Raw genomic sequence first — 20,706 nt, 5'->3', positions numbered from 1 at the left:
AATTATGAACATAAAAGCCCTATTTGGTGGGTTCAGTTGTATGGGGCCCAGGTGAAATAATGGACCTATGTTCACTATTTTCATTAGGCTTCGTCTACGGTACCATAAAATATCATGTGCCAAATTTAATTGAATTATCTTCAAAATTTCGACCTATAGTTTGATTACAAGGTTCACAAGCTTTATTCGGCGGTTCAGTTGTATGAAGGCTAGGTGAAATAATGGACCGATGTTAATCATTTTCAGTAGGCTTCGTCGAATCGACTCAGAAAATGATTTTGTGCCGATTGGTATAGGTGGATATAGGATATTGTGCGTTGCAAATATCAGCACAAACCCAATATACTCTCCCCACTAAAGTGGTGTAGGGTATAAAAAGTACATTTCTCTAATAGATTAAGATAAGCTGAAGCCAAATTTGATCCTATAATGCCTTCATCGTACAGATTTTCTTGATATTTTATAGTCCATTCATTAAGTAATTTGAGGATTTCGATCGAAATCTATTCAAACAGAAGTTATTTCCCATATCTTTTGTAAATTTGAAATCACAATGGGCCATCCTGTTTTTTCACGTTATTGTATGTTTTTAAATTTTCTGTATTTAGAACGTCATTTTGACAACGACAGACGTCATTTTGAGTTCACAGCTAAAGTCATAAGTTACTTCTAAAGAAAACTACTTTATTTTTTAGAATTTGATGTCACTGCATGCTAGAAAGGATAATATCAAAATAAAGTGTCATATTGATAAAAAAAAGTCCAGCGGTTTAGTTTTGTGGACTAAAGGGTTAACTAACTAACTAGCTAACTGATCATGGCTATAATCATGCTTTTTAGAACTAGTTGTGAAAGTAATACAATTTTTGCTGGGGAAGAAACAATTGAAAATGGTACCTTATTTCCTAACTTTTGAACTTGATCTGAAATGGAGTAAGAAAAATTTTTCCTTGAAACCTGATTTACCATTAACAATGTTGCAGTATCGAGATTTAAAGTACAATAATTACTTTATCCAAAATCCAAAATTTTCACTAAACAATAAATAAAAGTTCTTAAGGTTTATTTTATATAAAAATTGTTTTGACACTTTTGCATTTCTTTCATAAGTTTAAACAACTTCCATTGGGCGCTTAAACTAGCAAATTAACTTAGTACAAAAACAAAAGCAACTTTTAACTTAATCGCTAATCGTTTACCTAAAGATTGGCCATTAGAAATCTTAAAATTTGTGTTAAATTTTGCAGAATTTTCATTAACAATTATGAAATGTTGAAAAAGTCGACTATTTTAAGAATAGCATCGTTCAAATCAAACTTACTTTCATTGCAATTTTAAAATGTGCTAAAATCATGCCTAAAAGCACTAAATTGGCCACTCTGCTCGTTCTCTTATTATCTCACTCTCTCTCTCTTTTCCCTGCATCCACTTTTTTAATTTAAAAACTCCGTTAGTGGTTTACTAACGGTGACGTCATAAAAAGAATATGAAACAATAACAACACCACCACCGGCTGAAAAAATATATTAAGACTTCTCCTAAACATTTAATTTTAGTGGATGTTTTGGTTAGAATGATTTTTGCGTTCGTCCCGTAAGGTTGTTGGTTGTTTTTAGTGTTTGAACAAAAAGGAAAAAAGTGTGTGGAGCCGGAGTACAAAACGCGTATAAAAAACGGCAGCGTGCTTGTGTAGTTGTTGTTTTATATTTGTATAAAACAAATTAGTGTGTATGTATATAACAAAAAAATGAATTAAATTAAAAGAGAGCAGAAAAAAATTAATGCAAAAAATGATTATTGGAAAAAATTAAAGGAAATTACAAGTAAAATAATGTAAATAAACAAACAAATGAGTGATTTAAGAAAATAAAAAAAAACAAACAAAAAAAAACAACATCAAAATAAAGCAAAACAAAAGTATAATCTAATAAGAATTTTAATTTACTTTTAAGTACATACATATGTACATAAATACATACAATCATATGTATTGCACTTAGTAATTGTAGGAGAAAAATTAGAAACAATTTTTTTTAAATATTTATTTATTATGACTTAATTTTTGGTTGTTCTTGTTCTTATTTTATGTGTATTTATTTATATTGTAGGTATATGGTTGTTGTTGTTGCACTTTTTGTTGTGCTCTGCCCAAAATAAAATTATTAAAAAAGTCCGCAATTAATGCCATAGAATTTGTTGTTTGCATATATATTTTTTTTAATTCTTATACATAAATCTCTCTCATTTATTTATTTTTGTTATTTTGCGTTGTTTACTTTTTTTCTACTATAAATTAGTGCTCTCGGGTTTTGTAAAGAATGATTAAATTTTAAAGCATATTTTAAGGAGTTGAAAAAAGTATTACTGTAAATATTGTAAAATGTTATAGTGTTGCCATTTTGTTATTCTACTTAGGCTGTTTTAGAGCGGTTTTATTACAACAAAATCATAACAAACGTTTTCCTTTAATTTAATTTAAGATTTTTGAACTAAATAAATTAAAATCCAAAAATATTAATATAAAAAAAGTTAAAATAATTAAACTAACTGTGCAAATAATAAATACCCCTTAATTTGTATTATAAAATTGTTTGTAAAAATATTTGTTTTAATAATTTCTTTAAAAAATTATATATTTCTCTTTCAGTTTGTCAAAAAAAAAAAAAAAAATAGTGTAAACGTTAAAAGTGTTATCGTTATAGCAGCGAGCTAAAATAGTGTTCAAATAATTTATACAAATTAATATACAAATTCTATCAATAATATATTAAAAATATCTGAAAAACACCCCCACCCACCATATCCAAGGATTTATTTATCATCAATCAAATTAATTGAAACAGCACAAACATGGGAAATATTCATACAACTGGACCAAATCAGGCCTTAATTGTATCAGGTAAGTCGAAAATTTTCAATATTTTACATAATCTTAAAAGTATTTAAAAAAAATTGTGATGTTAATATTTTAAACCCTCTTCGGTGTTTTTGAGTATAAGATTAAACATCGCAGTGTTGCCATATAAATCAATATCAATGCATGTTTTATAAAAAGAAGACAATTGTAAATGTAATACGAAAACTCAAATTTAAAACAAACAAATATATTGAAGTCTCCATAATTTATACTAATAGATAAATTAAACATTTTAATGTTTATTTTAATAATCAGCTGCCAACTTACACTTTTGCAGATCTTGCCCAAGTTGAAACCATTTCCATTGGGCGCTTTAACTAGCAAACAAAACAACTTTCGACGATTAATTTTAAATTAATCCATAATCCTTCACCTAAAGATTGGATTATCAAAGCAATGCATGTTTTATAAAAAGAAGAAGACAATTGTAAATGTAATACGAAAACTCAAATTTAAAACAAACAAATATATTGAAGTCTCCATAATTTATACTAATCGATAAATTAAACATTTTAATGTTTATTTTAATAATCAGCTGCCAACTTAAACTTTTGCAGATCTTGCCCAAGTTGAAACCATTTCCATTGGACGCTTTAACTAGCAAACAAAACAGCTTTCGACTATTAATTTTAAATTAATCCATAATCCTTAACCTAAAGATTGGATCTAAGTAGTCAATTAACTAGTCGATCACATATAGACTTTAGACATTTAAAAGACTATGGACAACCTATTGGCAATTTTAGACTAGTGGATTATTGACTAGTATACATAGGGTCAATTCTATATAGTATAAGCTATTGACTAATACTTTTATACGACTATTCTATGGACTAATATATTAAGGGCAATTTCATGGGGCAATTGAACCCCATATAAGCTTCATTGCAGAATATCACTTACTTATTACACCCCCGGTCTTACTTCAAATTATGTTTAGTATGCATCATTTATGATAAATTGATGTACAAGAAAGTATTATGTAAATAAAAGAAGATCTGACAATGTACTGACAATGAAAATTTGTTACCAACAGGTTAATTGTGTGTTCAGACAGTTGTAAGAAAACCTTACAATTTCATTGCCATAAACTTAATTTATCTCCCAATAAAAATTTTCAGTTTAAACTGTTTGTTTTATGGCAAAAGTTGTCAGATCTTATTTTAGCTGCATATGTTCTTTAAATGCACCGTGTTGTCAATAGAAAACAACGTTGGAAAATCTGACAATGTACTGACAATGAAAAATTGTTAGCAGCTCGTTAATTGTTCATTCAGACGGTTGTAAGATTACCTTACAATTTCATTGCCAGACAGAAATGTCGGAGTGCTTTAGGTGAACACCTGTTTTGACGGCCTTATTTCACGGTTGTCGTTTTCATCCACTGGGTAGACTGACAACGGTCTACTATCGCTCCTAAATCCTTCAATGAAAAACTCAGGTGGCAATTTTTGTACATTGATATACTGGTCCATGTACAAGCACTTCCTCAAGTACTCGAGCTATCTAATCTCTGACCATTGCTGCCCCGTTGCTTAACTTCTCAGATGTTCCGACACATTTATAAGAGAAAAACATACGACACATTCATTACAGATAGACGGGTGGAGTGACGCCACCGTTATCTGTAGTGAATGTGTCACTCGACTGCGGGGTATCTGTTGTTCTCGGCAACAGCACCAAACCTATCCCGAAATATTGACTATCATCATGTCTTTTAACCGCCACTTACTCTCCCCGCGAATTTCGGTTTAAACCACAGCCACTACGTGGATCCCGAAGGAACATCAAGCAACTGACCAACCAGGACATAGTTCTGCGGGCAACTGATAGTACCAGATTATGCGGTGCTCTAGTCTGACCTCTGGCAATCTACGCAAGGACTAAGCCAGGCAGTAGACTGTAAATACCAATTTATAGTACCGGCCGACTAGAGTTGTTGGTAACACCTCTGTTCCCCGGATTTGCACTGTTTGTAATCTAACAATTATTCTATTGACAGTTGCATTAAATTCACACATCTGATAATAAAATTGTCAGATGATGGCAACGTAATGTGTTTACACAATTGTAAGATATCTGGCAATACTATTGTTTGTAACAACGTTGCAAGACAAAAATTTTATGTTCACACGGTTGTTAGAAATTTTCTAAACATTTTTTTTGCCAACATTTGTTTTAAACAAAGATCTTTAGTTATATCATTTTATAAAAACTGTCAAACTGGCAGCACTACTTTTGCATTATAGAATTTAAAATAATAGAAAGACAGTTCATTTTAACTTTGTTAAACTGTATTTGTATTTTTATATAAATTCGCCCTAAAGTATGCAAAGTGTTGGAGTTAATTAAGCAATTTTAACTTAATTTCATACAAAATTCTGAGAAACGGTTTTTTTAAGAAGTATTTTTGCAAAAAAAAAAAAAAAAAAACTTAACTAATACGCAGTTGGAATTGCCTTTAATGAAATTCATGGAAAGCATGTGACAATAAAAGTATAAAGAATTTATTTATATTATTAAGGTGGAGTCCATAAGTATTAATAAAGAGTGAATAGAAATTGCGCTTAAAAGTGGACTAAGTGTAAATCCAAAAAATAGGTTATGTACTCTTTACGAGGAAGTAGAAGACACATGAAGTGGAACTTAGTTGTCTGATTGTGCAACACATTGGGTGTTATTCTGAATGCCCAAATGTCATGGATCTCGAACACATAATCAAGAGTGAGTGTGTGACATCATGTAAAACATCAATAGGGAAATCCTGGGTTAATAATTCTAACAATATCTAATGACTCTTCGGAGTTAAACTCAAATTAATGTATTGATGGTAGAATGCTACCGAACGTTAGCAGTTTTATAGGATCCCTTGCATGGCTGCACTGTGTAATACGCCAGCTAAAGCTTTTTTTGACATGATGAACTGCTTTATACTGATCTAAAGGTCAGATAAGGTTTTTTTTGACATGATCAACTGCTTATATACTGATCCAAAGGCTCAAGAAGTTGCTCTCAACTCTGCAATAAAACGATCTTCTGTGATGACTTGTACAGAATCTGTACTGGTGGCTCTATATTGAGTACTTTGTAAAAAGAGTTTGCTGCAAATTTCCGGTTCAGTTCAGGATTCTTTAGATTGTATTATTAGTTATAAAGCGGACTAAAATTTGGCTTATGTTCTTGGTATTGAAATACTGGGCATCTCTTAATGAAATCGCAAAACATTCTGGAATAGTACTGTTCTAGATGACGAATCATCAGCAAATACTGAGTCACTGTTAGACTCTAGCAGAATACAGTTTTACCTGGCTAGGTAGCCAATTTATGCTCATTTGTAAAGATTTATTTCATGTGGACATGCGGAAATTCAGTGTAACAAGAGTACTTAATACTTTGAGTCTTTCTCTATATACATATCACAAAGAGATCAAGATGATGGATTTAAATACGCCCTAGTGATGTAAAGAAAAAGCTGTACCTTGAACACTCACATATCCTCATTCTACATTGAATCGATAACGCGTCATATGCTTCAAAATTTTCATACTGTTTCAAAACTTTCTACGATGACCTTAGTCTATATTAGATTATCTAATATTTGCACAACTTCCAACATCATATGATAACAAAATTTTTAGATATCGACTATTTACATCTCCGAAGATAGACTTGCAACTTTCAAAGCTTTCACTTTTATACGTGATAAGGTTGTAATGTTTTCTCAATTGCATTCACTCTCTTTCACAACCTAGACGAACTGTTATGGGTTCCAGAATTATGACATTGGGGAAATGAAATTACCAAAATCTATTATTAACTAAACGAGATAAGTTCGTAAAGAGATCTTCATAGCATTCACTCCCTCTTAGAACTTAAATGTCATTCTGTCGAACTAATTTGGATTTCAGGATGGTCATGATCGTTGGGAAAAAGACATTACCAATTATAGTCTTTTTGCATTCACTTTCTTTCTCAACTTAGACGACATTCTGTCAAACTTTTTTGGATTCCGAGATGACGACATTAGGGAAAATCTTCAATTTAAGAATCCCTAGTCGAAACTTTAGTGTCTGCCAAAAAAGTAGGACTAAATAACTTACAATACTTAGAAGACAACAAAAATGAAAATCGTAGTGTGAACCTCTATCTTGATTTTTCAAAATTTTCTCCGATGACCTTATTCTATATTAGATTACCTAATGCCTGCACAGCATTATCTAATACTTGCACAACTTCGAAAATCATCTGATAACAAAATTTTTAGATATCGACTATTTACATCTCCGAGGATAGACTTGCAACTTTCAAAGCTTTTACTTTTATACGTGATAAGGTTGTAATGTTTTTTCAATTGCATTCACTCTCTTTCACAACATAGACGAACTGTTTGGGTTCCAGAATGATGACATTGGGGACATGATAAGTTGTGGCCTCCGGTAGGTTCTAAGAGCATTCACTCCCTCTTATAACTTAAATGTCATTCTGTCGAACTAATTTGGTTTTCAGGATGGTCATGATCGTTGGGAAAAAGACATTACCAATTATAGTCTTGTACCTCTCAAAGCTTTTTGCATTCACTTTCTTTCCCAACATAGACGACTTTCTGTCAAACTTTTTTGGATTTCGAGATGACGACATTAGGGAAAATCTGTAATTTAAGAATCCCTAGTCGAAACTTTAGGTGTCTGCCAAAAAACTAGGATTAAATAACGTACAATGCTAAGAAGACAACAAAAATGAAAATCGTAGTGTGGACCTCTAGCTTGATTTTTCAAAAATTTCTCCGATGACCTTAGTCTATATTAGATTACCTAATGCCTGCACAGCAACGAAGATCATCTGATAACAAAACTTTTAAGACATCGACAATTTACTTCTCCAAAGATAATCTTGAATCTATCAATGCCTTAAATTTTAAACGTGCTAACAGCATAGACGACATTCTGTCGATCGGATGGGTTCCAAAATGACGACATGGGGCAAATAAAATTACCAACATCGAGTATTTACAACTCCAAAGATAGTCTTGTGCCTCTCAAAGCTTTCACCTTTTAACGTGATACGTTTGTAATATGTTTTAATTTGCATTCACTTACTCTCACAACTTAGACGACATTCTTTAGGTTCCAAGATGTCGACATTAGGGAAAATCTGCAATTTAGGTATCATCTCTTGTCGAAACAGTAGTGTATAAGGACTTTTGTATTCCTTTTGCTGTAGTTTCGAAGACGATCGACAACTGAGTGGCAAACATTACAAACACAAGCGGACCACTACCCGATACATGCTGATTATCAATAATGCATAAGTTGATTGGAAAGAAATATATATTTTTAACCACAATTACCACAATTGAAGCAGATTTCATTGATGCTATAGGTACAGACCGTCAATATTTGAAATATTTATGTATTTTTTTCCTAATAAACTTAAAGAAACATGTGGTTTTGAGGCACTTGTGGAATTATATTTTAATGAAAAATTCAAATATAGCAATGATGTCATTCGCGGTCATTTAGAACTTTGATAAAATCTATAAAAAATTATTAGAAATATGCAAAAGTTATATATATTTAAAACATACATATTATGGCGGATCAAAAAAATAATGTGTTCTTAAATTAATAAACTATTTGACGATTGATTGTGATTGAGAGTCAATAAAATTCTTTGTCCAAAGTCTCTATGAATGATCAAAATGTGGGCAAATTTATATTTTTAATAACTTTTATAATAAAATTTGTTTTAAAATGGTCAAACTGGTGTTGGGTTATTTTACTTTATATTCATATGTATGTATTACATATGGCGATGTGTATGTATTTATGCAAATAAATAGAGCTCTATTTTTGTATATATATTTAACATGAATCAAATTAAGCGCATTTCCTTTTATTGCAAATACCCTACTATCAGACTTTTTTTTAGAAATGATTTAGTGCTTTGACTAGACAGGGATAAAGACAAGGGTTGATTGTCCTAAGGGACGACTTAATCTCAATCTATACTAATGGTTCAAAGACAAAAAGGAAGCCCGAAATCGGGAATCTTCTACTGTCTCTTCAACTACCTGACACCTGAACGCTTCTTCAGGCAGAGATATATGCCATCGATACAGCATCTAGAATAATATGAGATTGTCCAAAGGGACGACTTGATCTCAATCTATACTAATGGTTCAAAGACAAAAAGGAAGCGCGAAATCGGGAATCGTCTCCGTAAAACTGAATCTTCTATTGTCTCTTCAATTACCTGACACCTGCACGGTTCTTCAGACAAAGATATATGTCATCGATACAGCCGCTAGAAGAATATGAGAACCTAAATCTCGAATTCGACTTTAAGTACATATATACTTGGACAGCCCTGCTTTAATCAAAGCTCTTAAGTCCAATGTTATTAAGTCGAAATATCATCTAAATTATATTTAATCATTGGTACAACTGATACAATATCAATATCATTGATATTAGTATTAAGACAATAGGAGGTATCTGGTGATGAAAACGCAACCAAAGTGTTGTCCTTAGACCTAACCCTTACGCAAAGATATATTCACACTCCCCTATTGATCCTATCACATTATACATGATCGAGTCGAATTCAGGTGGTCAAATATCACCACTAGTAGGGTATCGAGACTCTTCTAGCACACTATGACAACGGTAGGACAAAAACTCTCTTGTCTCTTAGTAAGAACTCGATAAAGTTTCTACTGTATGATTGGAATATTAGACTATATGTTCCACACGTTATAGCTACTGTAGAAGCTGTTCGGAGAAAGAAGATGTGGAATCGGTACAACAATTTCTATGTGTCTACCCAGCCTTAAAAAAGCACAGACTACTTTTGGTAGAGCTTGTTTCTACGATCTAGACAATCTTAGAGATGCGTCATTGGTGTTATTGTTGTAATAGTTCGACTGTTTCCGATAGTTTCTTCCTGGGAAAAAAACTTTCGGTTGATACAGCCGTTGCTGGATTGACAATCTTTGGTCAAGTATTGCTCGGGTCGTTCCGGAGAGAAGATCCAATTGTCGTGGGAACGGTGTCACTAGTAAAAATGATCGGTTTTATTAGAACTACCGGCAGATTTTCCCATAGACCTCAGGAAACAAGTAGTCAACGAAGGGCATGGCGAGTCTAAGGGTTTCACAGTGGGTCACATGGCTAACCTAGTGCTTTGGCTGAGTTTGCATCACTTCAAGCATGAGAGCTTAGATGTGGAAACTTTGTGAGGTATCTGGGGAAATGAAATATCTGATGAATACGCAACCAAAGTGTTGTCCTTAGACGCAAAGATATATTCACACTCCCCTATTGATGCTATCAAACTCAGGTGGTCAAATATCACCACTAGTAGGGTATCGAGACTGTTCTAGCGCACTATGACAACGGTAGGACAAAGACTCTCTTGTCTCTTAGTAAGAACTCGATAAAGTTTCTAACCATATGTTCCACACGTTATAGCTACTGTAGAAGCTGTTCGGAGGAAGAAGATGTGGAATCGGTACAACAATTTCTATGTGTCTACCCAGCCTTAAAAAAGCACAGACTACTTTTGTTAGAGCTCGTTTCTATGATCTAGACTATCTTAGAGATGCGTCATTGGTGTTATTGTTGTAACAGTTCGAATGTTTCCGATAGTTTCTTCCTGGGGAAAAAACGTTCGGTTGATACAGCTCTCGCTGGGTTGACAATCTTTGGTCGAGTATTACTCGGGCCGTTTCGGAGCGAAGATTCAATTGTCGTGGGAATGGTGTCACTAGTAATCATAATCGGTTTTATTAGAACTACCGGCTGGTTTTCCCATAGACCTCAGGAAACAAATAGTCAAGGAAGGGCATGGCGAGTATAAGGGTTTCACAGTGGGCTAACCTAGTGCTTTGGCTGAGTTTGTATCACTTCAAGCATGAGAGCTTAGATGTGGAAACTTTGTGGAGACCTAATAGTTTTTTCCCCTGCTCTGTTTGATATATTAGTGTGCGTAATGAGGAAGCTTTTCTATGGAGTTACTCCTTTGAATCTTTGTAGTCTTACTTACCGTTAAGGGAGGACTTGCCATATTTTTAAATTCTCTCTTATTGTCTTCTATGATATAAATATGATTTGTTAGGGTGCAGTTGCTCTATCATTAAATGGATTTTATCACTGTATATTACGATCATATTACTGTATAATTAATTAAAGTTTCTTTAATTTTCCGCTTAATTATGCTCTTCGATTTGAGATCAATGTATTTCAATTTTCGACAAGTTATAACAGATATACTAAACGATCGTACGTACGTACCCATACATTGAAGAATATTCTCCTAAAAATGGTGATCGACTGTACGCATAACCTAATTTGTATATTACATGTGTTTCGATTAGATCGTAAGATCGTTTTGTGATAGTGGGATTGCTAGACTGTTTGTATCATGAAAGAAATTTGCGAGAGATGTCTTATTCGGGAGAAATTTCTGCCTGGATAATGGCGTAATTGATAGACAATCTAATCTGAAATCTGAGTGGTAAATGATCATTTCTTAAGGCTGAGAGAAGATTTATAATCTCGTTGAAACAAATATTGGAAGAAAATGTTAAAGAATTTCATTTAAAAGAGAGGTGATGGTAAATCCGTATGGACTAGTAAAGAAATCAGTTGGATATATTTGAAAGACTTTATTAGAGAGGATTTTGAGTTCTTTTGGTAATATGGCTTAAGCAGAACAAAAAATCCGATTAAACCACTTCAGAATCATGTAATTTAGATAAATATTTCTAATTTATCTCCAAAACTATTTCTGAGTTCGTACGAGTAAACTATAACCTATAAGTTTATGACTTTTTCATAAATTTTTCTGTTGATGAAAAATCCTCTTAATGTTCAAAGACATAACCGGCACATCAAACTGAACTTCTTACTTTGATTCAATAACGGAAATGTCAAGAATTTATAAAAAAAATCCTTCAATAATCTTAATACCACTCAACTCTTTAAACGTAGAGTGCTTTTCAAATTTAACCCAACCATTCGTTATACATACACACAATAGAAATTTTCTTGTTTTTCCTTTTTAAATTTAATGTATTTTTCCTTTCCATACACACATTCTATATCCTGTTGAAATCCTTTAGAATTTTAACTTCATATTTTTTCGCTCTCCCTCTCTCTCTCATAATGCATATTTTTCCGTCCATCTCTCTTATGTATACACTTTAAGTCTCCTTCTCTCTTTATGTAATTTATGCTTCCTCTCTCATAGTCTCTTTAGAGCTCGTTATTACTTAAAAACATTGTTTATTTACATAATTTTTCTCGAACACGTTTAAATTCTAACCACCCTCCATCCCCCTTGCATTCGAGATATTAACGTTTTGAAAGTTCATAGCACAAGTTGTAAAAAATTGTATAGTACAATTTTGTTAGAAAAAAACAACAAAAATAATACATATTTACAAGAAAAAATTGTGAAAAATAAAAATAGTATAGAATACCGGCCGGCGCCATTTATGTTTAAACAATGTTGCTTTCCGAAAGTATAACACAGGAAATACACACAGATTATTATACACTGAAGAAAAAGAACGTTTAATTTGCTTAAGGACAGACTTTGTAGACTACAGTTCAGACTATGGCCTATAGTTAAGACTATAGACTATAATCCAGTCTTTAAATTATAGTTCAGACTGTAGACTATTGTTCAGACTAGAGTGCAGGCTATGGATATTAGTCCAGACTATAGGCAGGAGTGTATACTATAGACTACAGAGCATACCTTTAATCCTGACTATAGGCTATAATCCAGACTTAAAGACTAAAGTTCGTACTATGTACTATAGTCCAGACAATATATTTTAGACCCGAGACTATTGTTCAGACTAGATAGATAGATAGATAGATAGATAGATAGATAGATAGATAGATAGATAGATAGATAGATAGATAGATAGGTAGATAGATAGATAGATAGATAGATAGATAGATAGGATAGATAGATAAATATATAGATAGATAGATATATAGATAGATAGATAGATAGATAGATAGATAGATAGATAGATAGGTAGATAGATAGATAGATAGATAGATAGATAGATAGATAGATAGATAGATAGATAGATAGATAGATAAATAGATAGATAGATAGATAGATAGATAGATAAATAGATAGATAAATAGATAGATAGATAGATAGATAGATAGATAGATAGATAGATAGATAGATAGATAGATAGATAGATAGATAGATAAATAGATAGATAGATAGATAGATAGATAGATAAATATATAGATAGATAGATAGATAGATAGATAGATAGATAGATAGATAGATAGATAGATAGATAGATAGGTAGATAGATAGATAGATAGATAGATAGATAGATAGATAGATAGATAGATAGATAGATAGATAGATAGATAGATAGATGGATAGATAGATAGATAGATAGATAGATAGATAGATAGATAAATAAATAGATAGTTAGATAGATAGATAGATAGATAGATAGATAGATAGATAGATAGGTAGATAGATAGATATATATATAGATAGATAGATAGATAGATAGATAGATAGATAGATAGATAGATAGATAGATAGATAGATAGATAGATAGATAGATAGATAGATATATAGATAGATAGATAGATAGATAGATAGATAGATAGATAGATAGATAGATAGATAGATAGATAGATAGATAGATAGATAGATAGATAAATAAATAAATAAATAAATAAATAAATAAATAAATAAATAAATAAATAAATAGATAGATAGATAGATAGATAGATAGATAGATAGATAGATAGATAGATAGATATATATATAAATAGATATATAGGCTACAGGTTACAGAACAGATTGTCGACTACACTCCAGACTATATATTACGGTCCAGACTATAGTCTATTGTCCAAACTATAGACCAAAGAACATACAAAGAACATACATATTGTCCAGACTATAGACTAAAGTAGAGGCTATTAACTAAAATCCACACTGGAGACTAAAATCCTGACTTCAAACTAACAGTACAGATTATAATCCTGACTAATATCAAAGTCCAGACTGTATACTATAGATCAGATAGTAAACTATTGTCAAGACTATAAACTATAGTCCAAACAAAAAGCTATAATCCAGACTATAAATTATAGTTCAGATTGTATACTTTAGTCCAGGTTATAGACTATATACTATAGGCCAGATTATAGACTTAGTGGAAGGCCAATAGTCTAGAATATAGTCCATATTGTAGACTATTTTGTAGACTATAGTCCAGACTTTAGACTATAATCCAGACTATAAATTATAGTCGAGAATGTAGACTATAGTTCAGATTAAAGACTATAATCCAGACTGTATACTGTATCCCAGACTATATACTATAGGCCAGATTATAGACTACAGTGAATGCTATAGACTATAGTGCACACTGTAGCCAATAGTCCAGACTATAGTTTAGACTTTAGACTATAGTCCAGACTATGCACTTAAGTCCAGAATGTAGACTATAACGAAAACTAAAAAACTATAGTTCATTCAATAAACTCCAGAATGTAGAATAGAGTGAAAACTATAGACTATAGTCCTATCTATTTACTGAGGTCCACACTGTAGTTTAGACTATACAGTATTCGATAGACCGTAGCTCAAAGTATAATCTATTTTGTATAGTTCACAGACTGTTATATCTTTAATAGCATTCTTATTTGAATGAAATCTTTGCTACTTTTTCTTTCACTGTATCCACTACATGGTCCTTAGTAGAGAATAACGGTTATTATATTGTTGATTGTGTGAGATATATATGTTTTTATGTTCTTTTGTCAAATTACGTTTTCACGTAGCTGAGCATGGAAAAAATCAATATTTCTTGGCAGAAAAATAGAGTTGGCTGTGTCAAAAGACATTGTCCTTGTTAAAGGATTCTTTTTTTTTTGTTGTCATTCGGTGATGTTGATTTGCCGAAAATTGAATGTCAGTGGCCTTTTGTAAAGTCAAAGTTTATATTTTTATTTATATCCTTTTTAAAATTTAGTTTCTAAAAATAAATTTCTGTTATTTTTAATGGAACTAAGGAGTATGTCATTCCTTTTAATAGGAATTCTGTACAAAGGATATTTTTTGTTTCCTGGTTTCAAATGAAGAGATTTGTTCAGATATATTTAATACTGAAATATCTAATATTTAAAGAAATTTTTATGTTTATCTTTTCAAATCAAAAAGAAACAAATAATTTACTAAAATTTCCCATTTGTCAACAATTCTTATCTAAAGACGAAGCAAGACATTTTTTAAATATGTCTTTTTAATGCCCAGCCGTTAATCAAAATAAAAAAATAAAATAAAATATTACCCACAACTATAATTTTTGTTTAGTCCTGCAACATCATTAAAATGGAAAACAACTTTGAAAAGGATATATTAGAAAAATCGCAATTACTTCAGGCGACATATATCTTTCAATGGATATTCTGTTTGATTGGTATAAATTTACCACCACTGTTGAATTGCTATCCCAAAGGCTATGGCAAAAAATGTATAAAATTTATCTGGTGTTGTTTTGTCCTATATACAGCATTTCTAATGGCCTTGGTAATATGGATAGTGTATGTCAATAATTTGGTAGTGGATTTTGTGGTTTTTAAAAATGACTTAGATAGTATTACCAGTGTTCTGAGCATTAGTGTTAATATTGTAGTGGCCTTTGTGCAGGTGATTTGCCAATCGGTAGCCATACTGAAGCATAAGTGTTTTAAAATGATATTGAAAAGAATAGCTCAATTGGAACGTGATATATTGCTATACTTTCAAGAATACCAATGGCTACAGGATGAGACTCTTGTTAATTTTCATCATAGATGTGAGGGATTTCGCCGTTATATAAGTCTACTTTTTGGCTTATACTCCCTAGTATTTGGCATTTTAATTAGCTATATGAACTATCATTTAGTGGCTTCGTTTATGAATGTCAGAGATAAAATCTTAACTTTAGCTTGCACTTTAGCAATACAATTCAAGGCGGTGGAATATTGTATAATCGTACAGATAATCAATGAATTTCTAACGTGCCTACAAAGTTCCCTAAAACGTTTGAAATGCGATATTGCCAAGTGCCAGGAAAAACCATTTATGGCTGCAGTTTTTCATGGAAAATTAATGGCAAATCAATTTCTTATGAATCGTGTTTGGTTTTTAATAACGGATATAGAAGAATATTTTGCTGTACCAATGTTGATTTTGTATCTTTATAATGGTATCGCCATTACTCATACTATTAATTGGACATATGTAGGTTCGTTTGACTATTTAAAGAATGATCTGGATTGTGGAATGTGTAAGTATAATTTGTGAGAGATATATATTTACCGAAATTTTTGTTACTAGTGACAGCCGGATTCTAAAACGAGACAATTTCGTGACTTAAAGAAACTCTTCTGTCAGCAGTGTCATTGCCCTTATAAAAGGACACTTCTAATGATCTTGAATTTATCGAAAGCTTTCAAAACGATCCGCTAAACCATACTCTACCAGGATATCCTGCAATCCACAATGTTTAAGGTTATTTACGTACTATTACAGTATTAACCGTTATTATCACTTAGATCCAGAAAAGATCATACTCTTCCAGGATATCCTATAATCTACAATGTTCAAGGTTATATATATGCTATCGCAATATTTATCACCAATATCATTCAGATCTTATACCAATAGAGGCTTTTTGAAACAATGACTCTAGCGGTGCGGAACTTGTATAGACCCGTTGACATTGCTTCAGTCTTCCGCCAACTTTGGCTTGTAGTTATTTGACTCCGAATACTTAATACATTCCGAATACAACAACATCTAAATAATCTTCAAAAGGAAGAATGTTGACAGGAACACACAAAAACGAAGAAGACTTGGTGGTATGACGTAGCGCAGACTTATGATGGTAGACATTTTCCTAAGTAACGGAGCTAACGCCACATTTGGGATACATTTTATCTAGTATCAGATTATGCTCAATTCTGACACGGTCAACCTTTCCATAAAGTTGGTGGGGAAAAACACCCTTTGTCTCTGAATTGGACATTGTTGGAAACTCCTATAGAAGGTGCTAATCGTTCAAGTTCATCAGCAAACCATTCAGTAGCTATGACCCTCAGACTTAAAGCCGATCATTATTGTACCAGCGAGTTCAAGTATTAAGAAGTTCTCCTGCAGTTAAGGAGAGTCTTATTAGGAAACCATTTGTGTTTGGCATCTTTTACTACCATGTATAGGGATGGCATCTGTTGAGTCGTCAACAGAACCTAGAGATGTAAAATAAGCCGAGCGCTTGTTCTAACTAACAAACAATACACTGCGGTAAATCTGCTTTAAATAAAGTAAATCCTTAAACATACCCAGACAAAGAAAATAAACTCCATGTTATCACTTGTATAGAATAATTTGTATCAATCCCATTTATCCAACAATCTCACTCTAGGTATACGGATTGGTAAGGTCTGGCTACTTACAACTGACACACACTTATTTCTAACGCTTAGTCCCATAGCAAATGTACTGCAGGTTATCTGTTGTCTTGGCAACATCACCGAACTTATCCAGAATTATAGACTTTACCATGTATAAGACTTTTAACTAACACAGCCGCTACGTTCCCCCAAAGGGTAAGGTCTGGCTACATACACTTAGTTCCACAGCCACTGTACTACAGGTTATCTGTTGTATCGGCAACATCATCGAAATTATCCGGAAATTTAGACTTTACCATACATAAGACTTTTAACTAACACAGCCACTACGTTCCCCCAAAGGGAATCTCTCCATTAAATGAAAACAAAATTTGAAACTCTGTGTTACCAGTTCCCGGGGTCGTTCTCTGATTCGACCCCATGTGAAATCACTGCGAGGGAAGGCAGAATATATATTTGATTTTAACCAGTTTATAGTCCCAGCAAACTAAAGGTACTGGTGGCACTACTTTTCCCCGAGATTGTAGTAGCAATAAGATGGAGGAAGATTTATGAAGATAATATACAACAGGGGCAGCACAGTACGCAAATCTAATTAATGTTGTTTAACCAAAAAAACGCCAGGAAATATCGCCGTTGTAAAGGTAAATGTTAATCCAAATTTATCGATTAGTTTTCGGTCGCTAGAATTAGCACATCGTGAGCAGAACAGTACCTAAGTCTAACAAACGTTGTTTAACCAAAAAACTCAAGGAAATATCGCCATTGTAAAGGAAAATATTAATCCAAATTTATCGTATCGTCGTTGTTTGCTGGTATTAGGACACGATCCGATCTTTATGTGGAAAACTTTATGCAAAGAACTTGAACTACTTATAAGATCCTGCTGCAGTAGATTAAAAGCCACGAGACCTTCATATGTATTCCAGATCAGTAAGAAAACTCAAGGAAATATCACCGTTGTAAAGGAAAGTGATAATTTAAATTTACCGAATCGTCGTTGGTCGTTGGAATTAGGACACGATCCGATCTCATTGTGGAAAATTTTATGCAAAGAACTTGAACTACTTTAAGATCCTACTGCAGTCGACTAAAAGCCACGAGACCTTTATATGCGTCATTATTTTGTGGATTGGATTACAGATCAAACAGATCAGTAAGAAAACTCAAGGAAATATCACCGTTGTAAAGGAAAGTGTTAATTTAAATTTACCGAATCGTCGTTGGTCGTTGGAATTAGGACACGATCCGATCTTATTGTAGAAAATTTTATGCAAAGAACTTGAACTACTTATAAGATCCTGCTGCAGTAGACTAGAAGCCACGAGACCTTTATATGCGTCATTATTTTGTGGATTGGATTACAGATCAAACAGAAACTGACTATATATTTGAAGACAAATACCAGACTCATATTGTCCTTAAAAATTTATTCAACAATAACACTAATTATGCCAAAATAATTTCAGATCGTTTGTACTATATAATCTTAACATTTGTTACTATGCTACTGCCCTGTTGGATGACACAGCTATGCATAGACAAGGTCAGTTAGGGTCTTCAACGAAAACGTCATATTAACACTTTGAATTTAATTTTTTAGTATAACCAATTTGGCTCGATATTGCACAATATCAAAACGATCGACGATGTAGCTTTAAATTTTCGCATTCGCGAATATTCTTTACAATTAAAGCAACAGAAAATGCTGTTTTCCTGTTCGGGTTATTTCAATATAAATTTGAAATATTTTGGTTTGGTAATAGAGTAAAAAAGTTTTACGGAAGGTTTATAATGTTGTTATTAATTTCAGATGATATTGTCGATATCTACTTATGTGGCAATATTAATACAATTTAAATTACAAAAGGAAACGGAAAGGGCTAATATTAGATTGTAAGCTAAATTATAAAGTATACATAAAAATAATAAAGTATAAATAAAAAAATTAAAGTTCTTTTAAAAAGTATTACTTTTCTCGTTTACTTTGGATGGTTTTCAGGTTGGACATTAGTTGTCATTAAACTCCATAGTTATCCAAGTCCTCTAACGCTCTTTATTGATTGTGGTTCGTTGAATATTATGCTATATATTTGAGTACATAACAATACATATTCGAAATAGGTCACCACATATATAAATCGATAACGAAATAATTTTTCAACACCATTCCTTGACAGGCATAAAATTATATTATAACATTAATATCATGACGCCCCCATAATTGTTATAACTTGTTTTCACTATATTGTTTTCATTATTGAAATGAAAAATAACAGAAATTTAATAACATTCGTTGCAATATTTAAGTTTAAGGCATTAAGCTAATAATTTGGTTGTGTCCCAGACAAATGGTCAGTGGGATAAATTAAGTTCTTGCTGTTAATTATTTCATTAAGTTAATAAATAATAAAAAGTTGTCTTTTATACAACAAAACATCATAAATAATTTCTTAATATGAAGCTGTATGTATTCCCCAATTCCCTGTTAATCTTTTCTCACTTTTAAATTCTTAAAATATTAAATTTTATATCAACTGCCTAAATGTTATCGTCATTTTCCGACACACTCTATACTTATGTACTTTATGTCTGGACTTAAAATATTTTTGAAAAGGGAAAACAGTCTATCATTCCAATTGTAAAGTTGTTTGTACCTTGTTTTGTGGCAAGTTATTTTCACATTTTACCTCATACTTTCCAAAAAAAGTCTGTGTACCCTAAATAATTGTATAGACTGGACATTTATAAAAGTCTGTTAACTTAGCAAGGGTATTCATGGTATGTTACAGCTATAAATTTATTAATATGGATTCATAATTGGCTTTAAGCGAGAATGCCGAGAGTATCTTACTACTTAGGTAATACTCCGAAATGATTTTCTGGTTTCTGTGGTTTCTAGTATGTATTCAAGTCGAAGGTAACAAAACTAGAACAGAACTAGAACAGAACTAGAACAGAACTAGAACAGAACAAGAACAGAACTAGAACAGAACTAAAACAAAACTAGAACAGAACTACACAGAAAGAAAAACGCCGAAGTAAAATCAACTTTTCTATTTTCTTTTCTATTCTATTTCTGTTCTATAGAACAGTACTAGAACAGAACTAGAACAGAACTAGAACAGAACTAGAACAGAACTAGAACAGAACTACACAGAAAGAAAAACGCCGAAGTAAAATCAACTTTTCTATTTTCTTTTCTATTCTATTTCTGTTCTATAGAACAGAACTAGAACAGAACTAGAACAGAACTAGAACAGAACTAGAACAGAACTAGAACAGAACTAGAACAGAACTAGAACAGAACTAGAACTAGAAGTAGAACAG

The 20,706-nt window shown here is 32.1% G+C and overlaps 1 protein-coding gene across 2 annotated transcripts in view; it reads left to right on the top strand.

The window, feature by feature from the left end:
- Positions 1–1,560: 1,560 nt before the first annotated feature.
- LOC111681149 (flotillin-2) overlaps positions 1,561–20,706 on the top strand; it is a 347,120-nt gene continuing 327,974 nt past the window's right edge. For both annotated transcript variants that reach the window (XM_046946685.1, XM_046946686.1), the window contains exons 1-2: positions 1,561–1,728; positions 2,648–2,899. In XM_046946685.1, coding sequence (XP_046802641.1) covers positions 2,851–2,899 — 49 coding nt within the window. In that variant the 5' untranslated portion in view covers positions 1,561–1,728; positions 2,648–2,850. The remainder of the gene's footprint in view (positions 1,729–2,647; positions 2,900–20,706) is intronic.

This window comes from Lucilia cuprina, chromosome 3 (genome assembly GCF_022045245.1).
Source record: "Lucilia cuprina isolate Lc7/37 chromosome 3, ASM2204524v1, whole genome shotgun sequence".
In the NCBI taxonomy this organism is placed as follows: Eukaryota; Metazoa; Arthropoda; class Insecta; order Diptera; family Calliphoridae; genus Lucilia; species Lucilia cuprina.
The sequence above is the reverse complement of the archived record's forward strand: the minus strand, read 5'-3'. Positions and strand labels throughout refer to the sequence as shown.